Source organism: Lytechinus pictus, chromosome 2 (genome assembly GCF_037042905.1).
Source record: "Lytechinus pictus isolate F3 Inbred chromosome 2, Lp3.0, whole genome shotgun sequence".
Classification (NCBI taxonomy): Eukaryota; Metazoa; Echinodermata; class Echinoidea; order Temnopleuroida; family Toxopneustidae; genus Lytechinus; species Lytechinus pictus.
This window is the reverse complement of record NC_087246.1, coordinates 51,630,650-51,650,157: the sequence shown is the minus strand read 5'-3', so window position 1 is coordinate 51,650,157 and position 19,508 is coordinate 51,630,650. Positions and strand designations below refer to the sequence as shown.

Sequence of the window (19,508 nt, the reverse complement as noted above, 5' to 3'; positions counted from 1 at the left end):
TTATGACATTTTAAACTTTCACTTATTTTTCGCAAAACAGTGATATGCACAACTAGGCAAGTCAGTCGATGATGTCCATCACTCACTATTTCTTTTGTTTTTTATTGTTTGAGTTAAACAACTTTTCATTTTTTATAGATTTGACAATAAGGACCAACTCGACTGAACCATATAGTATTAAAAAATGCTAATTCCACATGTTCACGGAGGAATTAATCGTTGTATCTCTTGACAATGAGGAGAAAATTAGAATATTTCATATTTCATATAATGAAATACAAAAGAAATAGTGAGTGATGTCATCAGTTCCCTCATTTGCATACCAGCCAGGATGTGCATATAACTGTTTTGTGAAATTAAGCGAAATTTTAAAATGTCATAACTTTCTTATTTTACGTCCGATTTTGATGAAATTTTCAGTGTTATGCTTGTTGAATTTTTCTCTTTTTATTCAAATCAACTTTTTGTTGGGGTGGACTTGTCCTTTAATAATACATTTTATGTGCATGAAATAGAAAAATCATAATCACAACATTGAAAACTTCATTGAAACCGGATGTAGAAAATAGAGTTTTGGCATTTTCAATATCACAGGCATTCCGATGTCATACACTCGGTGTATTAGTTTTCTATTGCACTGAGATATGTAGGCCTACTTCGTTTCATCCTTTTTAATGGAAAACGTAGGTGGATTCCTCCATGAACACATTGACCTGCAATTTTTCTACATTTATTTAGGATTCAATCAAGATAGAGCTTCCTTCTTGTAAAATCTACAAAATTGAAATAATCTACATTTGTGTATAAAGTAATAACATCCGTGTTAAACCCACCAGCTCCCTCATATTGTCTTGTGATCAGGATGTGTTTATAACTGTTTTTGTGAAAATTAAGCTAAACATATTGATGTATCTCTCCTATTATACATCCAATTTAGAATTTTCAGTGCTGTTCTTGCCAGATTTATTTGTTCAAATAATTTCTTAATGGGATAAAATAGGCCTTTGGGTCTATCTCATTTTACAGATTATTCACCAAAAATCAAATTCAGAAGAGTCATCAACAAGATAACATGGTTTGGGGCAACGCCACATTTACTCCTGCGCTATATGCTCCTCCGCTAATTCCTCGGGAAATAAATAAGGAATATGGTAATGATCAGATAGGGTTTTTGATTAAAAATGATACGGACTGGAGATTAGGATGTGGATTTTCAGGAGCATTTGGGTTTTTTTTTCTTCCACTGGAACAGGTTTTAATGTTCATTATACTGAGATTGAAGATTCAGAATTTGCTAACCTTTACCACCTGGGTAGGGGATAAAAAATACCTAATTCATAGATAAATGTTTTTTGCAATGTGTTTGTCTGGTTTATTCTATCCACTCTTCATTACAACAAACACCCAGCCAACATTAATATTCACAAGGGTAACATGTACAAGTAAATAACGCACATATCAAGAATATCTTTGCTTTTATTTGGCTCTTCCAACAAGCCATATGTGTACTTCACAACTTTCACGATGACGAATTATATACAGATTTTCCGGTCTCTTTCTACTCTCCCACTAAAGAAACAAGGAAATATATTTACAAATGAAAATCTTATATGATCAAGATTCTGCATGAACAGAGAGAGCTAATTCCTACAATCAATAAGAGTAAAACTTGGAATGATTACTCTTCCTTCATTCACGAACAAGGACAAAAATAGGCAGAATATAACCTTTAGTGGAAAAAAGCTAACTTGATTTCAGTGAGAGAACATTAAAGGAACATAAAGCAACCCAGTATGAGAACAAGTGGAATGCCTCTGGCCGTCTCACCTGCATCACGCGATTCAATATAGCAGCAGTGCTGATTTTGAAAACTACTATAACTCGCACAAGATGTTCAGTGATACTTGGTTACTCTTATTTCCACGCTTTATGAACTAGACCAATACACTTATAGAGATATGATGGCAATTCAACAAATACCCCCAACGTGGCCAAAGTTCTTTGACCTTACATGACCTTTGACCTTGATCATGTGACCTGAAACTCGCACAGGATGTTCAGTGATACTTGATTACTATTATGTCCAAGTTTTATGAACTAGACCAACACACTTTCAAATTTATGGCTGTAATTCAACAAATACCCCAATTTGGCCAAAGTTCATTGACCCTAAATGACCTTTGACCTTGATCATGTGACCTGAAACTTGCACAGGATGTTCAGTAATACTTGATTACTATTATGTCCAAGTTTCATGAATCAGATCCATAAACTTTCAAAGTTATGATGGTAATTCAACAGATACCCCCAATTCGGCCAAAGTTCATTGACCCTAAATGACCTTTGACCTTGGTCATGTGACGTGAAACTCATGCAGGATGTTCAGTGATACTTGATTAACCTTATGTATAAGTTTCATGAACTAGGTCCATATATTTTCTAAGTTATGATGACATTTCAAAAACTTAACCTTAGGTTAAGATTTTGATGTTGATTCCCCCAACATGGTCTAAGTTCATTGACCCTAAATGACCTTTGACCTTGGTCATGTGACATGAAACTCGGGCAGGATGTTCAGTAATACTTGATTAACCTTATGGCCAAGTTTCATGAACTAGGTTCATATACTTTCTAAGTTATGCTGTCATTTCAAAAACTTAACCTCAGGTTAAGATTTGGTGTTGACGCCGCCGCCGCCGTCGCCGTCGGAAAAGCGGCGCCTATAGTCTCACTCTGCTATGCAGGTGAGACAATAAAAACCATGAATTGGCAGGTTATTTCACTGACAAACACAAACACGTTTCCTAAATTGTCACATTAATTTTTCTTATGTAAATTGCCGAGTACTGATTGAATTCCATGGAACACCATTTCTCCACTATTTATGTAAATTTTACCAATATTATTTTTAGAGGGATACAATCATCTATTCTGAATGTGATATTCCTTACAATACATTAATATACACTTAAACAAACCAAATACATAAACATCAACTAATTTAGAAATTATATTATAAATCTTAGTTTTTAGTTACAATTCATAAAATTGCCTCATATCATTTTGAAAATTTGAATCATTTTGTTTTCAATGTGAATAAGCTTAAAATAGGTCTGAATTCGAGGGCCTCATTTCACAAGCATGTGACTGTTATGTTAGCCAATATCTCAGAGGAAAGCATATTAATTCTAAGGGTTGTTTGAAAAAAATTAGGCTTATGGTGATTTCAAAAACTAGGCCCTGGCTGGTAAACTGAATGTTTTTAAATCTAAATATGGTTTCAGTAATCACTTTCATACATACTGTAGGCCTCTATCAAACATAAATTAAAATGTATCAATAACCAATTTCTTTTCATTTTAAAAGGACTCCATAGGAGGGATGTGTCACAGGTAGGATGTGGGAGAAATTTCCCGGTGTTTTGACTCTATACATGGACCCTAAAATACATCCCTGCTCCACAGTCATGACAATAAGACAATTTTTAAGTTATTTGTATTCCAAATCAATAGCACACAGAATTATACAAGGTATATGGCAATCTATGAATTCAATTCAACATGCCAACATTGTCTTTGTATCACTGTAAGATGAATCTACTTGTACCCTTTGACTAGAAACAAGGGGTCCTTGTGCAAGCTATGGAAATTAAAGAATTCAGCTATCAAGGTTATATTGAGTGATTGGTGGACATTTCCCCCAAGCGTCGAATTCACCCATTCTTAACCCTCTTCTCTCTGGATGAATATTGGGACATCCTCATGGACTTTGGGAATTAATTCTATTAAGACTATTTTTGGATTCACCCTACATGTTCGTCCTGTTTGAAGGACCATTACAACGAAGTGCATCTATTTATTCTCCTTCGGGTTTGGCCCCGTTGAGGTCGTAGATCTGTGTTTGATGAACGGCAGCAGCATGCTTCATCAATTCCCAAGCTGAAACACATACGTGCTTACAGTAAGAGCAGATCCATGTTGTGGGTTCTACAAGTGAAAGAGAGAGAGAGGAAGGGAGAAAGAGAGGCGTTCAAAGATCAGATAGACGAGTTTGATTTAATCAGTGGACTGGGACTGACATTTGGACTGCACAATTTTTGATCACCAGCTTAAAAAATCCACCAAATACATACAAGCAAACACGTGAAGTGATATATTGTGTTAAATTGACTAATTCATGCTTATAACTAAAATAACAGCATTTTAATTGATGAGCCAACTGTAAATGTGAACCAATTTACATTAATTGCGGCCTTATTAATGGTGTTACCTAGGCAACAAGTAGGAATTTAGCACTGTGACAAAAGTCTGCATTCATTGGTAATCCTTTTTCGATGACACACTAAATACTTTACCCTTCATATTCTCATCTTCATTTATCTGTCTCCAATCTGGAATTTTCAAATGTATTCACCATCATCTTATTTTGAATTATTGCAATGTACTATTTTATCATTACTGTTTTGTTCTTTCTTGCTGGATGTTACATTGGATTATTTTTGAGGTATAAAAATAAATCAATTGTATTAATCATGGTCACAATGATTGAGACATGCCATACATACCATCACCACTCTTCTTGTCCATCAATGTATTATCCTGAAATCTCCTCTTCTTAGCCTGTGCGGTCTGATACCCACCATCAAAATCGCTATCACTGAAATAAAAACGCAATCATTAAATTACGATCACTTACCTCAATTACTTTTCATGTTGACTTATTATAAGGTATAAATACAATTCACTATAAGCCTTCAATAAGTTGAAAAATTGCTTTAAGTCCAAGAAATTTTTCAGACAAGGTTTACATAACATGCTATTTACCCATCTCCTACGTTAAAGAGACATCTGTGGTTCAAAGGCGAAGAGTAACAGTATGATGAAGTATTTAGCAGAGTCGGACCGCAGGTGCCATGCTAATGAGCAAGTACTAGTAGAAGATTCATCCAAATCCTTTTACCCTATCTAGGCCGGGGTATTTTTGGAGATCATATGGCCGGGGGGGGGGCCTCCCAGGCCCCCTCTTGAGATCTCGGCCGTCGATAGCGCTGAAAATTGGCACGCAGCTTGCCTGGAACATAATCTACAAAATTCTGTATCAATTTATTTCATGCAAATCGTTATTAATCATGCTAATTTATGCATAATTAGTATGCAAAATCATACTTTTTCCTCTAATCCCCTAAATAAAACTCCACATGTTCTAATTTTCGGTGTAAAAACTCTTTGTGGTGTTCTCAGCAAATGAACATGAAAAAAATTGCGATTTCAGAACAATTTTTTATGTATTATATTGTTTTGTGCAATTTCTTATGTATTTCTTTGTTTTTTGGACCTTTTGTTTTTTATTGTTTTTTCAATGAACTTTGTTGGAGACTCTTTTGAGATCATAAACAGCATAAAATAAATCCATTTAGACCTGCAAAACTAAAAATAATCATACAATTATGATTATGGGTTGAAAACACAATTTGCATTGACTTTTTTTCCCCCCCCCAAATCACGTTTTTGAGCAATTTTTGGTCTGACATGCACTTACAAAATGTTGCGTAATTTCAGAACCGCATACCCGGTAGTCGTAAATTTGGTCTCAAAAGATGCGCAAGACTTGATAGTAAAAAGTCAGTGAGCGGCGTGGTCAAAAAATTTCGCACTGCGTAAATATTGCGCAAAGCGTTGAGGGGGGGCCTCCGAGGCCCCCCCCCCTCGGCCTAGATAGGGTTAATGGCTGAATCATTTTAGCAAGATCTCATGAATCGTGACTTTCTTTCGTTAAGAATTCCACTTTAAAGTAAAATTTAATACTTTTGCATCCTTGAAAAGTATGTTCTTTAACCGATCAAACCAAATCTTCTTTTAATACCGTGAAAGCATAGATCTTCAGCTTTATCATTATCTAAATATCTTTTGGGCTCAAGTAAAGATCTGTAAAACGACAACTTTTTGTGAAGTGCAAATAATCATTCTGTAGCATATTTTAGATCAAAAGCCACTTTCACATATGTTAAAAAAGTTTTGAATAAATTCAAACACATTTATTCTTCATTACAAAAACACCCAAAACACAAATTTTGATACATATGAAAATAGGTGTTTTGTCATTTCATGCACACCCAGCACAGTAAATTTGCAGAACTTTTCTAGTCATGCATACATACAAATTTCTGAGATCTGGGGCAGGGCTTTTATCATACATCCCCACCCCTTTAGGGTTGAATAAGCTGCTGATATACTTACTATCGCTTGAATCCACCACCTCCCCCACCTCCTCCACCAGTCTTATTCCTCTCGGTAGAGACACAAAGATCTGTCAGAAAGAGAGAGAAAGAGAGGAAAAAGAGGTCAATATTTGACAAGTTTATGTCAAAAGATCCATTGGATGTTTCTTCAGAGAAAATGATCATGTAGGTGGCTTTTTTTGTAGATGTGGTGTTTACGAAATATTGATATTAGAAGGGTTATTTTACAGAAATTTTAAAGAGTTTTGGATATCTATATCGGAAACAGAAAAGAACTGAGATATGACTAAACTTTGATAAAAAGTGGATTTAGCACTTATAAAAGTAACAAACCAACAAATATGGAGCTTTTGTAGCATTTCACCTCCCCTGTCGTGTTGAGACATAAATATTTGCTGTTTTAGCTTACATTCAATTATAATAAATCATTTACCTCTCAGCATGAAAAAAGCATTGTGTACCTGTATGTGATAAAAGAGTAATTCCTAGATCTCTCATACCATGCATATTATGTAATTATTATTTCAATATAGATATTAATGTTTATTTTAGTAAGTAGTAGACAGTAAGACATTTTTGGCTTTTTATATATTTTTTTGTTTGGGGGGGGGGGGGTGATTAATCATCCTGATCAAATGAGAAGTATGTCTGAACATCTATTGCAGTACATTCCATTAAAATGAGGTACCAAGGTCAGAAATATTTAAATGTGTAGTCATACCAGTTGGTCATAATAAAATAATGTACAACTGCATCAGGACGTTTCAACAATGTTTATGGTCAATCTTTATTGAACATAAAAAAATGTTAATTTGCAAAGGAGGTTAGTTTTCACATGATTGACTTGAAAAAAGTTCAATGGCTATCCTTATCACAATGGAATAACTAAGTACAGGGACAAAGAAAATTTTTTATTACAAGTAAAACAAAATTTGTTAAATTTGCTCGATATCCCCCAAATTCCCAATGAAAATAGGCCACGATTCTTCTGCCACTTTACATTTAAGAAAAAATAAATCAAATAATAAAATGATTCTGGAAGTATCCTTGTACTGCAGAGTGAATAGTATTGAAAATAGTTGCGTTATACAGGCCTCCATGTACATGTGACACAGGATTAAACAAGCCACAATGAGATACATTAAGGGTACATCTAAATTCTTCATTACCAAACTTCTGTGTTCCAAAGAGGTTGCCATTCTCCTCCGCTACTGCAAAGCGTGCCTCTGCTTCTGTATCGTACTGGACAAACGCATATCCCTTATGCAATGAGATAGCCTTGACGTTACCATACTTAATGAATATATGGTAAAGCTGCATTCTGTCGGTCACTTCCTTTGGATTGAGGTTTCCTACAAACACCCGGGATATCTTGGAAGCGAGGTCGTTGCTGTTGGTGTTGTTACTGACAGCAAAGGTGTTTGGTGGTGGGTAACCGAGACCGACGTAGCCTCCTGATCCATGATAGGGTCGATTCATCCTGATAACTTTGTAGGGGAGGGTTTACTCAAAAAGCTATAAAAAAAAAATGGGGGCAAAAAAAAAAGATAATAGGGCATCTCGGGGAACTTCCACTGCCCTGGAGTGGAATGACACGGCTAATTACCATGTCAATTTACACTCATCGAAAGTGTATAAGTTGGTTGAGGACAGCATTGACAAATAGAATGAAAGATTTTCTTGTAATAAATAAAGTGGGAATGTGGTTTCTAAAAAGACTTACAACACAACAAAACACACAGAGGAGAAATACTGAGACATATACATACAACCAAACATAGTTTTTGTTCACACTGAGAACCAAATATGAGCACATTCCAGCCGACTCAAATAAAATAGCTCAAGAGCTCTCAAATTGCTTCTGTAATGCAGAGCTGACCAAAGTTCACGAACATCCATTGGATTGAATTTGAATGCCGCCCAATTAAAAAAATAAATCTGGCAACTTTAAAGCCAGTTTTCATTTCTTATTGACCGAGAGCGTAACTGGAAAAAGATCAACTGGGAGAAAGGCATGTTACTTCTATCAGCTGAGCACCCTGTCTGCTATATCGATCATCAATCATCCCCCCCCCCCCCCAAAATGAGCCTGCTCATCTTATTCTCAGTAGATCACATCACCACACCATCTAAAAACATTCCACTCAATAACCTCCCTTACCTCTTCATCTTGTAGTCTCAAATTCACATAGTTGGTTTTTAATTCAAGGTTTGAAAAAAAAGTTAAAAATATAGTTATGCAGCTTAGCATTAATTATGCTTAATTTAGTAAACATTGAGAAAGTAGGTGTTTAATAATGAATGTGTGCTTTTATCACAGGGTACAAATCCACTTCTAGACTCAGCCTTGTTGCTGTGGTTTGACCAAATGTTATTGAGCCCTAAGTTCAGGGTCCTGGGAACGATTTTTTACTGGGGGTGCGTGCCGATGTGAATTTGAAAAGAAAAAAAAAAGTTTCACTACACAAATGAAGGTCATTTTGGCTACATTTTCCCATCTTTACACATCTTGTAGAGTACAGGCAGCATCCCCACTTCCCACCGCCATGCCCACGTTTTTTTAATTTTTTTTTTAAAGAGTTCACCATAAATGCAGATCAAGTTTGCATACTAAAATCATAGGAACAAGCATGAAATATAAGTGACCTCCGGCAAAAGAGCACATTCATTATTTGACCTTATACTAAATCAAGCACAATCAGTGCAAAATCTCCCACCCCAATGTAATGTCTTGAAGGTCAAGATCAGAAGTAGAATCTGCTGATTTTATAATGTTGATCAATTGTAGCTTGCCTGTTGTTTCAGTGTTGAGAATTCTATTTGTAATCAATTGTCTGTTGAGATCCTGTTCACCCAATCTGGAGTAGACAGGGACTAGTGAGGCCTGAGGTAAATTTATGGTTGGGAGCATAAAGGGATGCTCCGGGCTGAAGATATTTATATCTAAATAAATAGAGTAAAATTCACAGAGCAAAATGCTGAAAATTTGATCAAAATCAGATTAAACAAAGTTATTGAATTTTTAAGATTTGCAGTATTCCGGTGAAACAGTTCTAGGCATGTTTTGATGAATATTCATTAGGTGGGCTGATTATGTCATATCCCCACTTGTTCTTTTGTATTTTATTATATGAAATTAGGTTTGTTACTTTGTTCAAAAATGTTTTACCAAGAACTATAACAATTGGATTGACAACTGATTAAGTGCATTATTTCTTGCAACTTATTTCATCATAATGGAGACACATCATAATTACACACATATGAAAAATGAAACAATTATGATTTTCATGTAATAACATAATGAAAGTGGGGATTTGCCATCACCAGCCCATGTAATGAATAATCATGAAGACATGCCTAGAACTGTTTCACCGGAAAAATACAAATCTTTAAAATTCAATATCGGTAACTTTGTTATCAAATTTTCAGCATTTTGCTCTGTGAATTTTACTCTATTTAGTGAGACATGAATATCTTCCGCCCGGAGCATCCCTTTAAAGGTCAATAAAATACTCCATTCCTTTGATAATACAAGTCTTGTTCTCCATTCCACAAAGATGGCAACTACAATAACCATGGTTTCAATGCATTGACTTGTGAATTTGGGCCATAAGTTACACTCTCCAACGGTCACTTTCATATCTCATCAGTCCTACATTGCTGTCACATAACTTGAATTGTTTTTAGAACTAATTTGTAAAGATACTGATTTCACAATCTATTTTAACTAAGGTGGTACATTTTTTTTCTTTTGAAATGTGCAACCATATTTAAAGCCTGTCTAATGCTTTGGGAAAAGGGTCAATAATGTGAAGTATACTTGAACATTCCAATATTAGAAAAAAATTTAAAAAGGCATAGTTTGGGTCAATAAATGCATTGAATCCTTGATTTTGATTGGCTATTGATCAGAGTTAGCACGGGAGTTGCAATGGGACCCAGAAGTGATTCTTGTGATCCTAGATCACCGTTATTCACATACATTTTTTTTCATTATGTGCATATTTTGCAATGTTGACTATGAACATAACAATTCTTTTCAAATTTCTTTAAAAAAGGGTCATGAAAGACAACGATGACATGTGGTTGAATCGCAGGGAAATATTTTACTTAGAGACAGTGATTTTCCGTTTCAACTTGATCTAAAAATGGAAATTCTGTTTTGTCACTGAAAATGTACACAGCAAAAACCTGAATTCCGTCTTGCAAAGGTGAATTCCATGAATTTTTACATGAAAAGTATAACCATACAGAATTTCGGTTTTATTGACCAGTAAAACAGAAAATCACTGTCCCTATTTACTCTTAAAGGGAAATCCAACCCAAATAAAAACTTGTTTTTATAAGGAAAAGAAAAATCAGACAAGTTGATAGGCGAAAGTTTGAACAATATTGGACAAACAACAAGAAAGTTATGAATTTTTAAAGTTGTAAATATTGGTAATCACTATACACATGGAGACTTCAAATTTGCAGCATATGGGATGTCATAGTGATGTAAGGCAAGGACTACTCTTCCATGTACTCCAATTCATATTATGGCCAAAATGTCATTTTTCCCCAAAAGTTTTATTTTGAATTATATTTTTCTTTCATAAGGACATAAAACAATATACTACCTGGGTTATATTTAGATTACTGCCCCAGGGGATTGGGTACTTAGGAGAAAACCACAAATCCCTGATAATAAAGTACATGGCCTATGGGAAAGTTGTCCTTGCCCCTTGTCATAATTTACTTACTCAGTTGCCAATTTGAAATCTACATAATATTAGTGATCACAATCTTAAACTAGCTATAACTTTCTTATTGCTTGTCCGATTTCTTTCAAACTTTCACCATTCTGTTTAATTGATTTTTCTCCTTCCCAACAACATTTTACGGCCAAGGCTGGATTCCCCTTTAATGAAACACATGTACTTCTATTCTTAAAATTCTTTGTCAAATAATCAAGATTCTGTTCAGTAAAATTCTTAGTTCTCTTCTGAATTGGCTTTAAAAATATTTAAAGAGATACATGTAGTCCCGCCCATAGATATCATTTGGCAAAACACTAAAAAAAGGAAGAAAAAAAAAGAAATAAAGTTGGAAAAGGGATAAATCAGTAAATCACCCTTTGAATGGACGGAGGACAGGGTTTTAAAGGTCAAGTCCAACCCAGAAAAATGCTGATTTGAATAAATAGAGAAAAATCAAACAAGCATTATGCTGAAAATTTCATCAAAATCAGATGTAAAATAAGAAAGTTATGACATTTTAAAGTTTCGCTTTTTTTTCACAAAACAGTGATATGCACAATTTAGTGACATGCAAATGAGACAGTCGATGATGTCCCTCACTCACTATTTCTTTTGTTTTTTATTGTTTGAATTATACAATATTTCATTTTTTACAGATTTGACAATAAGGACCAACTTGATTGAACCATATAGTATTAAACAATGCTAATTGCACATGTTCAGGGAGGAATTAATCGTTGTTTCACACAACAGGGAGAAAATTTGAATATTTCATATTTCACATAATAAAATAGTGAGTGAGTGATGTCATCAGTTTCCATTTTTGCATACCGACAAGGATGTGAATATAACTCTTTTGTGAAATTAAGCGAAAATTTAAAATGTCATAACTTTCTTATTTTACATACGATTTTGATGAAATTTTCAGTGTTATGCTTGTTGGATTTTTCTCTTTTTATTCGAATCAACTTTTTGTTGGTGTGGACTTGTCCTTTAATAAAGATGGAAATTTAACACTGTCACTCCTTGGCCATTTCCATCCTTTTAGAATTTTGTGTTTTTATTTAGTGTATAAAAAAAATTGTATGTGTACGTTAGTAACTTAGGGCATCTTGAACAGGGTGAGCATATTGGGGGGGGGGGGGGGGGTTACCAGTAGACAAAAATCAGGGCATTCAAAAAATAATTTTAAAGACAAGCAATGGATAAAAGACTATTGTAACAGTAACCACACTTATTGGACAAGTTCACCCAAACAAGAAGTTGACTGAATAAAAGAGGAAATCTTGCAATAATTACACTGAAAACTTTGTCAACATTGAATGAAAAATAAGTTAATGACACTTGAGTTTCGCTGAATTTCACAAAACATCCTGTACTAGATCGCACAGAAACCTTAGCGCTAACAGAGGCCCTGTCACAACCCGGTAATGTGGCAGCGATGCCTTATGTTACAACAATGCATTACTTACACATTAAAATAAATGTATGGACTTCACAATACCAAAGATGCGACTGGGCTTACTGTAGCATTAGCACTCTGTTAGGCTGCGGCTCGCACTGGTCTGTATGCAAATTAGGGGACTAATGACATTACTATTTCGTTTGTATTTTTTATATCTGAATTATGAAATGTTCAAATCTTTTCCTCATTGTCCTGTGAAACATGTTTTATTCCTTCCTAAACATGTAGAGTTACCATTGTTTAAACACTGATGGTTCCGTAAAGATATTCCTTATTGTCAAATCTGTAAAAATTTGAATATTGTAAAATTCAGAAAATAAAAAAACAAAGAAATAGTGAGGGACATAGACTCTCTCATTTGCATAATACTGAGTTGTGCATTATAGGCCTATGGCTATGCCTAACTGTTTTGTGACAAATAAGCAAAACTTTAAAATGTCAACTTTATTTTACATCCGATTTTGAAGAAATTTTCAGCGTTATGCTTGTATGATTTTGATTCAAATATAACATTTCTGGGGTGGACTTGACGTTTAGGTCAAGATTGAAATGTTTGATAGATGATTTCACATTGAACCTTCAGAAAACCCAGGGGCCCGTTTCTCAACACCGTCATAAGTCTAACTTCTTGACTAAATCGAAGATAGTGAGCTACTTGTCCGCTATCCGTTTCACGAAGCCCTCTTTGCCAAGATCGGGGACAACAACCTGACTAAATATTTATGACACCTCCGAACCTGTCATAACTTCTTTCTTAATGACGTAGTGGCATCACGTGTGTAGACTATGACATGCAAAAGTGCCTCGAAATTTGAAAATTATAATCTTACGTAATCATTCATAGAAGTTGAAATTACATTACAAAACAGGTGTGATAGATCATTCAATAATTTTTGTAATGCACAGAAACTATAACAAGTGGAATGCCTCTGGCCGTCTCACCTGCATCACGCGATTCAATATAGCAGCAGTGCTGATTTTGAAAACTACTATAACTCGCACAAGATGTTCAGTGATACTTGGTTACTCTTATTTCCACGTTTTATGAACTAGACCAATACACTTATAGAGATATGATGGCAATTCAACAAATACCCCCAACGTGGCCAAAGTTCTTTGACCTTACATGACCTTTGACCTTGATCATGTGACCTGAAACTCGCACAGGATGTTCAGTGATACTTGATTACTATTATGTCCAAGTTTTATGAACTAGACCAACACACTTTCAAATTTATGGCTGTAATTCAACAAATACCCCAATTTGGCCAAAGTTCATTGACCCTAAATGACCTTTGACCTTGATCATGTGACCTGAAACTTGCACAGGATGTTCAGTAATACTTGATTACTATTATGTCCAAGTTTCATGAATCAGATCCATAAACTTTCAAAGTTATTATGGTAATTCAACAGATACCCCCAATTCGGCCAAAGTTCATTGACCCTAAATGACCTTTGACCTCGGTCATGTGATGTGAAACTCATGCAGGATGTTCAGTGATACTTGATTAACCTTATGTATAAGTTTCATGAACTAGGTCCATATATTTTCTAAGTTATGATGACATTTCAAAAACTTAACCTTAGGTTAAGATTTTGATGTTGATTCCCCCAACATGGTCTAAGTTCATTGACCCTAAATGACCTTTGACCTTGGTCATGTGACATGAAACTCAGGCAGGATGTTCAGTAATACTTGATTAACCTTATGGCCAAGTTTCATGAACTAGGTCCATATACTTTCTAAGTTATGCGGTCATTTCAAAAACTTAACCTCAGGTTAAGATTTGGTGTTGACGCCGCCGTCGGAAAAGCGGCGCCTATAGTCTCACTCTGCTATGCAGGTGAGACAAAAACTGTTGGTCAAACGCAACAAAACCATTCATTTTGAAATAGTAAAATAATTGAATCGATAAAGATTCTACCACGTCAGGCCATCCATAACTGGACTCGTATTCGTCGTTTTCAGACACTTATCAACATTTTTGATAAATGCTATCTCTAATTTAAGCAAAAAATTGTCAAATCGTGTGTTTCGGTATGTAAACATTTAAAATTTATGTTAAACTATATTTTGATGATGTTTGGAACCATTAATAAACGTATAATTATCATTATTTTACAAAGAAAACAACTGTGGTTTACTTTCGTAAACTATCAAAATTTACTATCCCGGGGATACCCATCTCAATGTCCACATGTAAGTTTTTAGTCATGAAATGAATTATTCATAATTTGATTTTCTCAGCAAATGAATGCTCCAGTCTTCATGGTTTAAGTATGAATGGTACATATTTTGCCTGTGCTATTATTTTGATTAAATGTATTTCCAAATTAATCACAATAATTGCAGTTTTATCATATTTTTACTTTTAAAAAATTATGCTATTTTGTGACTAAGGCTACGTCTCGTCTGCTCTTTCAACCGATAGTATCGATATCAAGGTATTCTAGTTAGGAAGCCTTTCGTGAAACGGGTTTAGTTAGATTGAAACTAACTCCGTGGTTGGTGGATAAAGATATGACTAACTTGTCCAGGTGTTAAGAAACGGGCCCCAGGTTATACACAGGCTTCATAAAAACTTTATACAAATACACAAAAATGTAGTTGATTTTGTTATTAGAGAATTGACAAAGAAAGTGTGTATTGTTGGAAATGGACTATCATTTAAAAAAAAATGTCAAGTCCATAATAAGTGAAATGTAAACATTTCAGTATATTACAATAAAAACATCAATTTTGTTAAAAAATTAATTCTAATGACTGTAAGCTGAAAAAAGTTTAAAAAGTACTTACCAAAAAGAAAAATGGGAGCGGTCTTTCAAAATTCAAAAATATCACCACTCTGAAAAATGCATAAAAAAACACAAAAAAAGAAGAAAACTATTAGATTTCATACTCATAGTCCATAGACAATCAATAAAGAATAACTTCACACACACTTTCCTTTAAGTTTTTGACTTTTTTTTATTTATAAACCAAGCACTGCAGTCATATGATTCATCCATTTCATAAAAATGACAATGCAACATATTACAAATTTAAAAATAAAAAAGATAACTGAACAGCTGTGTGTGCCACAAGTTTTCCTGAATTTCAATATTCGATGGCTAATTTAGTCCACATCAAAACTACATCATACATGTGAAGTCCGAGTTTGAAATAAAGCTATTCCAGGGCAATTGCCTTGGGCGACGAGAGCAGCTGAAAACAATCGCGAACAATTATGATCAAATCAAATCATGTAAAGCCTAGTGCCAATTAGAGTAGTAGAACTAGTTTTATGGAAATGGCAAAATTGATATTTAATATAATAATTAATGGCATTTTGAAATTTTTGGCTGGCTATGATTATGAAAAGTACATATCTTCTCATTTTCATCTGCGCTGCATCTGATCACCATTCCTCCGCATACATCATAAGTTTGTGATCGTATTCATCAATTTCAGTGTGCATGTGTGCAAGAGAAAATTGCAAATTGAAGAAATTCACATGCAATACAAGTCAATAGTTCATTTGTCTATGTCTTATGAATTTGTTTGTGAATATTCGGAGCACATATTTCTGATGACGGGAGCTACTCATGCCAATAATATATTCCCGGCAATTGTCAAGGTGCAGGAGCGACTTAAAAAGCTGACCACTGTGTGGAAACAAGACCGCGATCGCCTGATATATGTGCAAACATGTTCATGTTGGGTGTGCGTGGCGTATCAAAGCGGCTAGCTCAGCTCGACCAAAGGCAGCAGCAGCAGCAGCGGTGGGCACGTGCTATCTCGCAACAATGGTGTGTACCGTACGGAGCTCCATGCTCGCAAGCTCTACAGGCAAGCACATGCCATACTGCACAACATCGCGATGAACGCGGGGATGAACGTCACCAATTCTCGAAAAGGTGACATAAATGAGCAAAAATCGTAATTGGGATCCATCTCAAATCGACCAATACTTTAGTACGTCCATAAAAATAGAACTCACAAAGCAATATCAAACAGATAAGTCGAAGAATCAGGAGAAAAAGAGTAGAAAATGTAGCTCGTCTTATGGTCTTATCCGTTCGCCGTAGCCGTCTTCGTTATGAGCGCAACTGCGCATGTGCAGCTGTGCTCATTTTTTTTTTTTGGGGGGGGGGGCGCGCCGGGGGGCCGGGCCGGGGGGTATAGAGCGCATTGGGCCGGTATGGTATGCGGGCTGAAAATATTTTATCTTAATAAATAGAGCAAAGTTCACAGAGCAAAATGTTGAAAATTTCATTAAAATCGGATAACAAATAACGAATTAAAATTTAGCAATAATATGACTATTCATTAGGTGGGCTGAGGGGGCTGATGATGTCACATCCACACTTTCATTGTTCTTAGGCCTATGTTATTACATGAAATCATATTTTTCCATTTTTTCATACATGTGTGAATAATGTCTCTCGAAATGAAATAAGTTGCGGCAATGAATATTTAATGCACTCCGGGAATGCACTAAATCAGTTGTCAACGGGGTTGTCAATCCAATTTTTTCAGTTCTTGCATGGTAAAAAAAAAATTAATAGGCCGGCCTAAACCTGAATTTCATATAATAAAATACAAAAGAGCAAGTGGGGATATGACATGCCTCGAGCCGTTTCACCGGAATAATGCAATAATTCAAAATGCCATAACTTTGTTATTCCTATAGTCTGATTTTGATCAAATTTTCAGTGTTTTGTTTGTCTGATTTTTCTCTATCTGCTTAGATCATATTCATCCCGGAGCATCCCTTTAAATGTCTTTGAAATAGACTAGGGGAAGGCACGGGGTAAGTTGAGCATATAGGGGTAAATTGAGCACCCCCATGCAGGCCGATGGTAACCCCATAACATGTTTTCAACATTAAAACAAAAAATGATTTTTCAGAGGGAAAAATACAAATTTCACTCAAAAAAGTATTAAAAAAAAAAGACAAGCGCTTTTTACCCACACGCATCTTTGAATATCATAAAAGCATAAGAACGTTATATTGTTAGTCCAGGTATGGATCCTCATTCTTGTCATATAGTATTTTACATGATGGATGCTTAAGAAATGTGTTGATGCGAAATTATCGCATTAAGACTGGGGTAGGTTGAGCCAGCTAACATGGGGCAAGTTAATTGAGCGAAGGTAATTATATGTCAAAAAAATTAAAAATTAGCAGTTGATATGCAGGCAGGAATTTTACTTTGAGAGGATGTATAGTATTTATAGAGAATTGGCGAATTAGCAAGGGGAAAAAAAACTTTAATTAAAAAAAATTGACATGCTGGTTCTTGTCCCATACATTTTGTGCATAGTTTTTGTGGTTACCCCAGAAGGTGTCTCAACTTACCCCATGGGTGGGGCAAGTTCATTTGGACTCAAAGCTAGGTGACAGTGACTTTCAGTGTGGGGGTATATAGATCTATAGGTAAAAGATTGTTTCCCAAGAATTAAATATTAAGGCAATTAAGGTACTTATATCTACAAGATTATGAGTCATATAAGTTCTAACATGAAAAAAGCACAAAAATGGCTCAACTTACTATGGCCTTAATTCCGGCTACTTTTTGCTGGTTAGCTCTGCTCTTCACAAATAAAAGGGCAGGCCTAGAGCTATACCAGGCGCGTAGCCAGGGGGGCGGTGGGGCGGTCGCCCCCCCCCCCAAAAAAAAAAAAAAAAAAAAAAAAACGTCCCCAAAAAGAAAAAAAAGAAGAGAAAAAAGAAAGGAGAAAAGGAAAAGCGAAGGGAGGAAAGGGAAGAAAGGTAGCTTTGTGGGTTTTTCTTTTTATTCTTTATTTTTTTATCAAAAGAGATACTCCTTAACTCTTAATTGCTCCAAATTTATATATATGAATTTTGCTTCTGCACTGCGCGCGGTTAAATGACAATATTGCAGTTCTCCTTTGTTTCCCTAACCCTTTCTCTAATCCTGTTTTTGCACGTCAGCTATGCGTTTCTTGCCAGTTAAAGTTAAATGCATACATTAGGGCATTAAATAAGAGTAATAGGCCGAAGTATATGAAGTTATCTTTTTTTTCAAATTGATCGCGCAACTTCTGGTCGGGTCGACTCCGGGCGGGTAAAATCTTTATATCAATTTCTGCCGACACCTCCATATAGGCGACTTCTCCCGCTTTTCAGCTCATAACTAAACAACCATAATTTGGGGGCAAACAGGTTCCTAATTTAAAAAGAGGAAGGTATAAAATTCGTGTCGTATTAAATAAAAAAAGTACAATATTTTTTAAATCAAATTCTATTAAAATTTCCCTGCACATTCACCTCCTGTCCTGTTTTGCGCCCTCAGAAATTTTGAATGACACTTAAGTTTCTTTATCATTCAAAATTAAGCGCTTCAGGATAAATCAAAGAAATTATACATCATCCTTTTTTATATAATTTTAATAAATCACAGAAGTTTCAACTTTTTGCTCACCATTTTCCTTGTAATGAAGTTCAATAACCTTAGAAAATCAATTGAATTAGAGCTGATGGGGTAGAGATATCTGCATTTGATAAAACGTCCGCCCTTTGAAATTTCAGAGTTTCATTGCTCTGCACTGGGAAAAAAAATCTCCTCCCGGCATATATCCTTAATTGTTTTGCGAATTAAAGGTATGCACTGTCGCTAAATTGTTTGTAATCAAATCTGATCTTTCCAAGGGAATCATTCAGTATAACTTCGGGAATACCCTTATCTCGGGACCCTTTTCTTTAGAAAAAAACTTGATAAAACGCTTTAGCTTCCGCGCTTCCGCGGGGAAAATATTATTTTAATTTCCTCCATTTTATCCCTTTTTGTGCGTTCACAATCACTTTTAAAAACAAGGCTCAAAATCACAATATAGTCAACTGAATTGGAGCTGATATAGGTACTAGAGACAAAAGAAACGGCTCCTCTTCATTTTAATTCAAGAAACACCGAAAGCTTCGCGCTTCGCAAAGGGAGGGGGAAACTCCCCCTCCCTGCACCCACCCCCTAGGGAGCGCGCTTCGCGCGCTCTGTAAGTGTTGGCACCAAGCCCCCGAAGCTACCGCCATTTTGTTTAATCCATTAGAAGCTAAAA

The 19,508-nt window shown here is 35.3% G+C and overlaps 1 protein-coding gene across 2 annotated transcripts; it reads right to left on the bottom strand.

The window, feature by feature from the left end:
* Positions 1-1,458: 1,458 nt before the first annotated feature.
* LOC129254020 (heterogeneous nuclear ribonucleoprotein C-like 1) lies at positions 1,459-16,549 on the bottom strand. 2 transcript variants are annotated; one of them, XM_054892465.2, is made up of 6 exons: positions 16,429-16,549; positions 15,246-15,294; positions 7,408-7,753; positions 6,237-6,306; positions 4,565-4,656; positions 1,459-3,986 (listed from the first exon to the last, which is right to left on the bottom strand). In XM_054892465.2, exons 3-6 carry the CDS (start codon positions 7,715-7,717, stop codon positions 3,856-3,858), a joined length of 603 nt encoding a protein of 200 aa, XP_054748440.1. In that variant the 5' UTR covers positions 7,718-7,753; positions 15,246-15,294; positions 16,429-16,549; the 3' UTR covers positions 1,459-3,855. The 2 variants fall into 2 exon arrangements, with proteins under 2 accessions (XP_054748440.1, XP_054748441.1); XM_054892466.2 differs by lacking the exon at positions 15,246-15,294 and having other exon boundaries at positions 16,429-16,533.
* Between the last annotated feature and the right edge of the window lie 2,959 nt (positions 16,550-19,508).